Consider the following 9,810-nt stretch of genomic DNA (forward strand, 5'->3'; position numbering starts at 1 on the left):
GATCTCCGTGCTACGACTATCAAAAAACCTTTCTACACAGAATCTGAAAAATGTGGTGTGCAATGTCCAAAACTACAGCATATTTATATTGAACATGGCCCTCATTTCATAGGAGAGAGCCCTGTACCATTGTATTATAGAAATCAAAAAGCAGCCATGGTTTTCTTAGTTTTTAATATTCAACATGTCCTACATTTTAACACCTGCTGAATATGTTAGCATGAAATGCATTGCTCCAATGCAATTGTCTACATATGAAAACTGTTAACTTGATAGGCAAACACTTTCTGATTAGTTTTACAATAGCATAATTAATAATCACCCGCTGAAAATTGGGGCTTATAAAGGGAAGCGAAAGCCTGAACTACGAAACCCTTCTTCACCACAAGGGATTTTGACACATTTACGTATCGATTCTTGTCTTATATAAAATGGGCAACTTCAACAGTCTAGGTATCATATTAATCTAGATTAAGATAATCCGTCTTTATTCATTTTTAATAGCTGTTCCGTTCAAGTTCTTATAAAAGAAACATGGCTGTATTGAAATGGTTGAGCATTTGCCTGACTCTGTTCTGCCAAGGCACTGCAGCATCAACACCTTGCAACTGGACGCAGTTTAGGTTGGGGAAGCTGAACGACGTGAGCATAGACCTGCTCTCACGTATGGTGAGGAATTTAAACTGCACCAGTCCGCTATTTGGTGTGCACAAATTGATGCGCAAAATTCGCAATGATATTCAAATTTCTATTTTGCATTATAGCACATTTTATTGTTAAGCAATGCTTTCACGTTTGAACAACATTGTTTCATTTCAGGTTACTATCACAATATGGTTTACTTCTTGATATTGATATGAATTCTATTTCAGGGTGGACTCTTTCCACTTAAGTGTGTAGAAGAAAACGTCGAACTGTTTCCAGAGGATGTTTACAAGAACACAGAGGTAGGATACACTTCAGTATTTTGATAAACTAAAGTACAGTATAACTAAAGTACAGTATAGTAAATTGGAAGTTTAACCACTTCTTTAGACTCCCAATGCCTAAAACCCTGTTTTATTTTATCCAGGGTGAGGACGTCTCTGTGGTTGCATTAGAGGCTATGCGATATGTGGACCAATTATATAACAACAGTCTGACGTCTGTCACGTGGAACAAAACACAACTTAACCGGTTCCAAAACGTCATATATCGTCAAGTTCATAACTTAGAGTTATGTGTAAGTATGATCCCTCTTGTGTAGTCAATAGGTTATACGCTGAGTGTACAAAACTTTAGGAAGAACGGCACTTTATATGACATAGACTGATATAGACATGACATAGAGTGTCTTTCACGGGAGTATGCTAGTAGGTACCAGGCGCACCAATTTGGATGTGTCAAGAACTGCAACGCCATTGGCTTTTTTAATGCTTAAGAGTTTCCTTTGTGTATGAAGAATGGTCCACCACCCAAAGGATATCCAGCCAACATGACACAACTGTGGGAAGTATTGGAGTCAACATGGGCCACTATCGCCGTGGAACACCTGCTCTGACAAATTTAGGCTGTTCTGAGGGTAGAACGGAGTGCAACTCAATGTCAGGAAGGTGATCCTAATGTTGTGTACACTCAGTGTATTTTGGGGGCAGACAATCGTGGGCATTGGTATTTACATAATTTATACACTACAAATATTTTTGTTATATATTTTCATTACCGTCTCATCAAACCGAATTAATGCACTCACCAGCATTTTATATTGTCTCCAGGTCGTAGGTGGTGGTTGGAAATCCTCTGGAGATGGAGGGTCGGTTACTCTGAAAACATATTTCAACAAGCTGAACACCGTCTTGAAAGACAAGGTGGGTCCAATTTCAAATGTCCTCAAATAGAGGCTAAATTAATCTGAGCAAAAGTTCTAGATCACCACAAATAGGACGCATTTCAATGCCACAACTCACATATGAAACTTGGAATTGCCCATTGCCGTTTTTATGTCGATGGATGCGTTGGATCAACAACACCTGCAGTGGTTGAGTTGACTTAAAATGTATATATTGTACGCTCTCCAGGAACACAGCGCATGCGCATGGGAGATTGTGCGAAAGGAGATTCGCGAAAACTTGGTGCAGTTCAAGAAATTCATTGACAGCAGAGTCAAGCCGTGAGGAGAACCACAGAATCATCATTGGAGACGTGACATATTCTTCAGGCTGGCTAACAGATTGATGGCTGATATATATACTGACTGACTGACTGGCTGCTAGATTGACTGAATGACTGAATTATTTATTTATATATATTGCTAGACTGATATTTATGTGTACACTATGTATTTATTTATTCGTGTTTTATTTATAATACAATTTAATAAAAATACATACAATTATTCTCATATTGTTTTCATTCACTTATATAATTAATTCATGCTTTCATGCATTCATTTTTTTATAGACTGACTTTCTAAAGGGGAACTCTGCAATTCCATCAAAACCAAAGCACACTCAACCACTATTTTTGTAAATAGCTGAGAGATGGGGTTGAAAAAAAGAACCACTGTCACAGAACTATAGATGCAAGGAAGGATTATCCAAGAAATCACAATTCTAGTTTTATCTACATTTTGAAGATATACAGTGGTTGTTAATATTTGCATTGTTTCAAACAAAGGTGTAAAACACGTTGGCACGTTGGTTTGTTGTGTTGCAACACAATCTCACACTCAATTCGTGCAAATATGTACGAAAAGTATTTTGCATATTTCAAGCACTTTTGTGCATTTTTGTGTGAAAAGATACGCATTTTTGTGCTACTTAATACGTAGGAAAAGACACTCATTTTTGTACAAATTCATTCATTGGAAGAAACTTTTTCGGGGTCAAACTTTGGAACAATCTTTTGAAAGTTATTTGAGCAATGCTTGATGAGCAACTGTCTTTTTTTTTGTCCCATATATTTTTAAATAAAAAAACAAACTTGATAAACCAAATATTGTTAATCAACCAGGTTGTCACCAAAATAATTATATTATAATAGAAGCCTTACATTGTTTTTACATTTTTATTAACACCTAGAACCATTTCTATGATTGTTTTCTCTTAATTCTTTAGGATTCTGGTGTATTTGGAGTCAGATAGACCCTTTGATCATGTAGTAACCAAAAAAGTGTTAAACAAATCAAAATATATTTTAAATTTGAGATTCTTCCAAGATGCCACTCTTTGCCTTGATGACAGCTTTGCACACTCTTGGCATTCTCTCAACCGGATTCATGAGATAATCACCTGGAATGACATGATGCCAGACGATAGGATGGAAATTCCCTCCTCCGACATTGCGTATCATCATCGCCATCTGCAAACAGTAGCAGACAAAATTCCAGCTGTGGACACAGACGCTCCCATCCTCCTGATCTTAGGACGAGACATATTAAGGGTACACACAGTACAAAAGCAAATCAATGGGCCCCAATACATTCCTTATGCATAGCGACTTGATCTTGGGTGTGTCATCGTGGGTGAGGTCTGTCTTGGAACGGCTCACCGACCAGCCAGTGTGATCAAGTTCAAGAGAAACCTACTTCAAAATGGTCGCACATCCTATCTGAGCCCTTGCCCTGACTTCATAGAGGTGAAAGAGAACTACAGCAGCATAGCTCAGAAACACATCTCTCTCTCTCTCTACAGTGCACTCGAGAGATCTAAGCACAACTGTGAACACAGACAGCCTGGGATGTTCCGTGTTCGACAAAAAATAAGACGATGATAAACCAGCATCATCAGTGGAGGACAAAGCCTTCTTGGACATTATGGACGAACAGGTTTTCCAGGATGACGTAAACAACTGGGTGGCTCCACTACCCTTTCGCCCCACTAGACCTTCCTAATAAAAGGGAACAGGCCATGAACCGTCTCACATCACTTCGCAGGACTTTAGACAAAAAGCCTGACATGAAACGTCATTTATTCTTCATGCAAAAGATGCTGGATAATGACCAAGTCGAACATTCTCCACCACTAAAGGGAGACAAAGAACGCTGGTATCTGCCCATATTTGGTGTTTACCATCCACAAAAGCCTGAACAAATAAGAGTGGTGTTTGACTCCAGTGAAAAGTGTAAAGGAATGTCACTTAACGACGTCCTGCTCAGTGGTCCAGACTTAAACAACACGCTCTTGGGCGTCCTAATGCGCTTCTGCAAGGACTGCATTGCGCTAACGGCAGATGTGTAACACATGTTTTACTGTTTTGGTGTACGTGAGGATCACAGAGATTACTTAAGGTTTCCCTGGTATGAAGACAACACTCCAGATAGAAACACAACTGAGTACAGGATGAAAGTACATGTATTTGGGAACAGCCCTTCACCAGCCATCTACTGCATGAGACAAGCAGCTCTACAGGGTGAGAAGGAACACGGGTCAAAACCCAAGAAATATGTAGTGAAGAATTTCTACGTCGATGATGGGCTGACATCAGTAGCTACTACAGAAGAAAAACACAAGCAATGTTAGCGGAGACCAACATGAAACTACACAAGATTGCATCCAATAGCAAAACAGTTATGGAAGTCTTCCCCATGGAGGACCGTGCTGAAGACTTAAAAGACCTGGACCTCGGAGTTGATCCTCTCCCCTTTCAATGGAGCCTGGGACTTTGCTCGAACCTGGAAACAGACAGCTTCACATTCCAGGTGTCCCACAATGAGAAGCCTTTTACGTGGAGAGGCATCCTGTCTACAGTGAATAGTCTTTATGACCCCCTTGGGTTCGTGGCTCCAGTGACAATGCAAGGTAAAGCCTTAATCAGAGAACTCTCTTCTGACCAGAGTGAGTGGTCCCACAGAAAAAGAAGATGAATGGAAAATGTGGAAGGAATCTTTGATGGAGTTGGAACATCTGTATATTCAGCAGACCTCCACCCAGTCTCCTTGTCTACCACTCAAAGAAGAGAGCTGCACATCTTCTCGGATGCCTCTACAGTAGCCATAGGAGCGGTAGCCTACCTGAGAGTTATTGACTCGGAAAGGTCAATGCCATGTTGGATTTATCTTGGGGATATCAAAATTGGCCCCTCGACCGGCCCACACTATCCCATGCCTAGAACTGTGTGCGGCTGTGCTAGCTGTTGAGATGTATGAACTGATCAGAGACGAAATGGACATTGATGTAAATGCGGCCAAGTTCTACACAGACAGTAAGATAGTTCTCGGTTACATCCACAATGTCACCAAAAGATTCTATGTGTATGTTGCCAATAGGGTAACTTGCATCAGGAAGTCTACCCATCCAGATCAGTGCTGTTATGTAAACACTGACAGCAATCCAGTAGACCATGCAACAAGGCACATACTAGCTGCGCTCGTAATCAGGTCCACCTTTCCTGAGCCAAGCAAACTCAAGTGAGCCTGAGACCATCAATTTTGACCTTGTAGAGCCTCACGCAGATGCAAAGATTCGACCAGATGTCACAGCCTTCGCCACTAAGGTTTCTGGAGCTCAACGTGGCTCTCATCGCTTTGAGAGGTTCTCAAGCTGGAAAGCTCTCAATCGAGCCACAGCACGACTCATTCATCTTGCTAGATCCTTCCATGAAGGTGCGGACAACACCAACTGCAGAGGCTGGCAGGACTGTAATAAACCATGCAGTACAAGTGAGTTGTAGCAAACGTCTGGTCTCTGGTATCATCCACAACTGTGTCACCTGCAGCAATGTTAAAGGGAGGTTACTTGACCAAAAGATGGCTGACTTACAGACAGACTCACTTCTGAACCACCATTCACCAGCGTTGGACTTGATATGTTTGGACCATGGAATGTCATAACTCGACGCACAAGAGGTCAGGCCACGTCGCAGTTGGAAATGAGAACTTGTTCTCAACTGGCCTACCTGGTTAAATAAAGGTGAAATAAAATAAATAAAAGAGGTGGTAGTGCAGACTCCAAGAGCTGGGCGATACTTTTTACATGTATGTCTACTAGAGCAGTCCATATTGAGCTCATCGAATCCACGTCCACATTCAGCTTCATCAACACACTGAGGCGTTTTTTCTCTATCCGTGGTCCAGCAAAAGTGCTACGCTCTGATCGAGGTTCAAACTTTATAGGTGCCTGCAGGGAACTGGGAATCGACACAAATGACTCAGAACTGACTAAATACATCTCAGACAAGCGATGTACTTTGATATTTAATCCCCCACACCCGTCTCGTATGGGTGGTTCTTGTGAGAGTATCATCGGGGTTGCCAGACGTATCCTAAATGCTATGCTGTTTCAGACGGGCACCACTCGTCTCACACATGAGGTCTTGAGCGCTCTTATATCTGAATTAATGGCAATAACCAATGCGAGACCCTTAGTGTCAGTGTCAACCGACGCTGACATGCCTGCCATTCTCACACCCTCAATGTTACTGACACAAGAGACCAGCACTTCTTCAGCCCCTTCTGGATACTTCAGCATGAACGACCTTCATGGAAAACAGTGGAAGCAAGTCCAGTGTCTCGCTGACACCTTTTGGAAAAGGTGGGGACAGGAGTACCTGACAACGCTGCAGAGACGTAGAAAAGACACATGTAAAAGTGGGAGACGTTGTCTTATTGAAAGACAGTCAGGCGCACAGAAATGACTGGTCAGTCGGGCTTGTGGTCAAAACCTTTCCCAGTACCGACAAAAAGGTCAGGAAAGTAGAACTAAAAATTGTCAACAAGGGGCTGCTAAGGTGTTTCTGAGACCAATCTCAGAGATTGTTCTTCTTTTTGTTGAAGCATCCTAGAGACAAAATATAAAAATAAAGAAAGGACATTATTTGTTTCTTGATACATGTTTTATTTCATAGTGGGACAAGTTCTATAAACCAGGCTGGGAGTGTGCTGCCTTTCTGGTAGAATAGAACAACAGATTATTTTATTACAGTTGCTGAAATGGATTTTCATTGTGTTCCATGGTGTTTATTACCCCCTAGTGGAGCTTTCTGGTACTTAGACTGTACGGAAACAGGAAGTAGAGTAGAGAAGTAGTCGTTCTGCACGCAGAGAAGCCACGGTGCTGTTCTTTCAGTGCAGTTATTTGTTGTCACGCTTCAGCCTCGGGAAATATTTGTTTGTAAATTCTTTTCAAGCATATTGCTAGTGATGATAATCTTGTTATTGATAGAATTGCTTACTTATCAATGTTAGTTGGTTGCATTTACTCACAAATTGCTTTTCATGTATGCCGTAGCCACGGTGCCGTCAGCTGTATTAGTTTGCTCGTGTGTCATGTAAACGAATTGTAAAACATACAATAGTGTAGTTTTGTTACTGTTTCTTGTGTAATATGCTTTGTTATTGTACAGAGGTGTTTGCACATTGTTAGAGTAATGAAAGGAGTTGGCTATTTGCTACTCATATGGTAATTGGCTATCTGGTTTGGTATCATGCCAGATACATGGTACCTTGGCACGTGCTTTGTATTTAAACGTTTTCAATATATTAATTCAAGAAAAGTCACTGCCTTGTGAGTTTTATTTTAGACTTAGTTATTAGCTATCTGAATAGAGAGACTGAAATGAATGAAATACCCTAATCCTCAGCTATGTTCAATGTTCAGCAATTTCCTGTGACAAATGCTCAGTCTGAAGCCATAAGGCTATGGGTATCACAGCCCTATTGTAATAATACAAGTTATATCATCTAAAAAAGGTGTATTTACAACATATTTATAACATGTTAGGCAAAGTGGTATAGGAGAGTCTGACATGACCCCTAACTTGAGTTCAGTCTTCACCAATGAGAACCATAGCTTCGTATTTCATGACTGGGAAAGGCCTCGATTCTACCCATATGATGTGGATCATTGTCAGGTTATTTGATACAGTGCACTCGGAAAGTTTTCAGACCCCTTGACTTTTTCCATATTTTGTTAAATTACACGTTATTCTAAAATCAATGAAAAAATAAAATCGTCATTGATCTACAAAAACACCGCACAATGACAATGTGAAAACAAGTTTTTAGGCATTTTGCAAATGTATTAAAAATAAAAACAGAAATACCAAGACTTCCGAGAGCTGGCCGCCCGGCCAAACTGAGCAATCTGGGGAGAAAGCCCTTGGTCTTGAAGGTGACCGAGACCTCGAAATTCATTCTGACAGAGCTCCAGAGTTCCTCTGTGGAGATGGGAGAACCTTCCAGAAGGACAACCATCTCTGCAGCACTCCACCGATCAGGCCATTATGGTAGAGTGGCCAGACAGAGGCCACTCCCCAGTAAAAGGCACATGACAGCCAGCTTGGAGTTTGCCAAAAGGCACCTAAAGGAATAAGACCATGAGAAACAAGATGATCTGATCTGATGAAACCAAGTTTAAACTCTTTGGCCTGAATGCCAAGCGTCACTTCTGGAGGAAACCTGGCACCATCCCTACGGTGAAGCAGGGTGGTGGCAGCTTCATATTGTGGGGATGTTTTTCAGCGGCAGAGACTGAGAGACTAGTCAGGATCAAGGGAAAGATGAACAAAGCAAAGTACAGAGAGACCCTTAATGAAAACCTGCTCCAGAGCGCTCAGGATCACGGACTGTGGCTTAGGTTAACTTTCCAATAGGACAACCACCCTAACCACACAGGCCAAGACAACACAGGAGTGGCTTCAGGACAAGTCTCTGAATGTCCTTGAATTGCCTGGCCAGAGCCTGGACTTGAACCGATCGAACATCTCTGGAGAGACCTGAAAATACTGTGCAGCAATGCTACCCATCCAACTTGGCAGAGCTTGAGAGGATCTGCAGAGAAAAATGGGAGAAACTCTACAAATACAGGTGTGCCAAGCCTGTAGCATCATACCCATGAAGACTCGAGGCTGTAATCGGTGCCAAATGTGCTTCAACAACGTACTGAATAAAGGGTCTTAATACTTATGTAAATGTGATATTTCAGTTTCAAATTTGAAATACATTTTCAAACATTTCTCGAAACCTGTTTTTGCTTTGTTGTTATGGGGAATTGTGTGTAGATTGAGACAACAACAAAAAACTACGCTCAGGAAATATTTTTTTGTTTTTTTGGGGTAGGCACAAAACTCCCTCCATACTTCCATTAGTTTTTATTTTTACCAGCACTGGTTACCTTCAGATGAGTCCTGTGACATTAATGGGGAGTTTAGAGCACAATGAGAATCTCCCTTTTCCACAGTGGGGTCACATTAGTTTGTAGCCCAAAAGGTTTGGACGCTACAAACAGAAGTTGGCACATTGATGGTACCGACATCAGACAAGTCCTGTGACACTTGTGGGTCGTAGAGCAAAAGGGAGAACATCATCATATCGTGTAAGTCTCCCCTTTCCATAGAGTGGTCATTTTCCCCATCAGGAAACTGAAAATATTTGGCATGGGTCCTCAGATCCTCAAAAGTTCTACAGCTGCACCACAGAGAGCATCCTGACCGCTTGCATCCCTTCCTGGTATGGCAACTGCTCTGCATCTGACCATAAGGCGCAACAGAGGGTAGTACATACGGCCCAGTACATCAAGCTTCCTGCTATGCAGGACCTACATACGAGGCGGTGTCAGAGGAAAGGCCAAGAAATTGTCAAAGACTTTAGATACCCAAGTCATAGACTGTCATCTCTGCTCCTGCACGGCAAGCGCTACTGTACTCGAGCTCCAAGTCTAGGACCAAAAGGCTCCTTAACAGCTTCTACCCACAAGCCGTAAGACTGCTGAACAATTAATAAAATGGCAGAGTGGACTATTTACAGCAACCCCCCCCCCCCATTTGTTTTTACACTGCTGCTATTCGCTCTTTATTATCTGTGCATAATCACTTTACCCATACCTACGTTTTTTT

General features: G+C 41.7%; 1 protein-coding gene across 1 annotated transcript; it reads left to right on the plus strand.

Moving 5' to 3' along the window:
• Positions 1-534: 534 nt before the first annotated feature.
• LOC129850092 (interferon a3-like) lies at positions 535-2,153 on the plus strand. The gene is made up of 5 exons (XM_055916668.1): positions 535-669; positions 873-947; positions 1,073-1,222; positions 1,755-1,847; positions 2,058-2,153. Exons 1-5 carry the CDS (start codon positions 535-537, stop codon positions 2,151-2,153), a joined length of 549 nt encoding a protein of 182 aa, XP_055772643.1.
• The last annotated feature ends 7,657 nt before the right edge of the window (positions 2,154-9,810 follow it).

The sequence above is a fragment of the Salvelinus fontinalis genome, unplaced genomic scaffold (assembly GCF_029448725.1).
Source record: "Salvelinus fontinalis isolate EN_2023a unplaced genomic scaffold, ASM2944872v1 scaffold_1811, whole genome shotgun sequence".
Taxonomy (NCBI): domain Eukaryota; kingdom Metazoa; phylum Chordata; class Actinopteri; order Salmoniformes; family Salmonidae; genus Salvelinus; species Salvelinus fontinalis.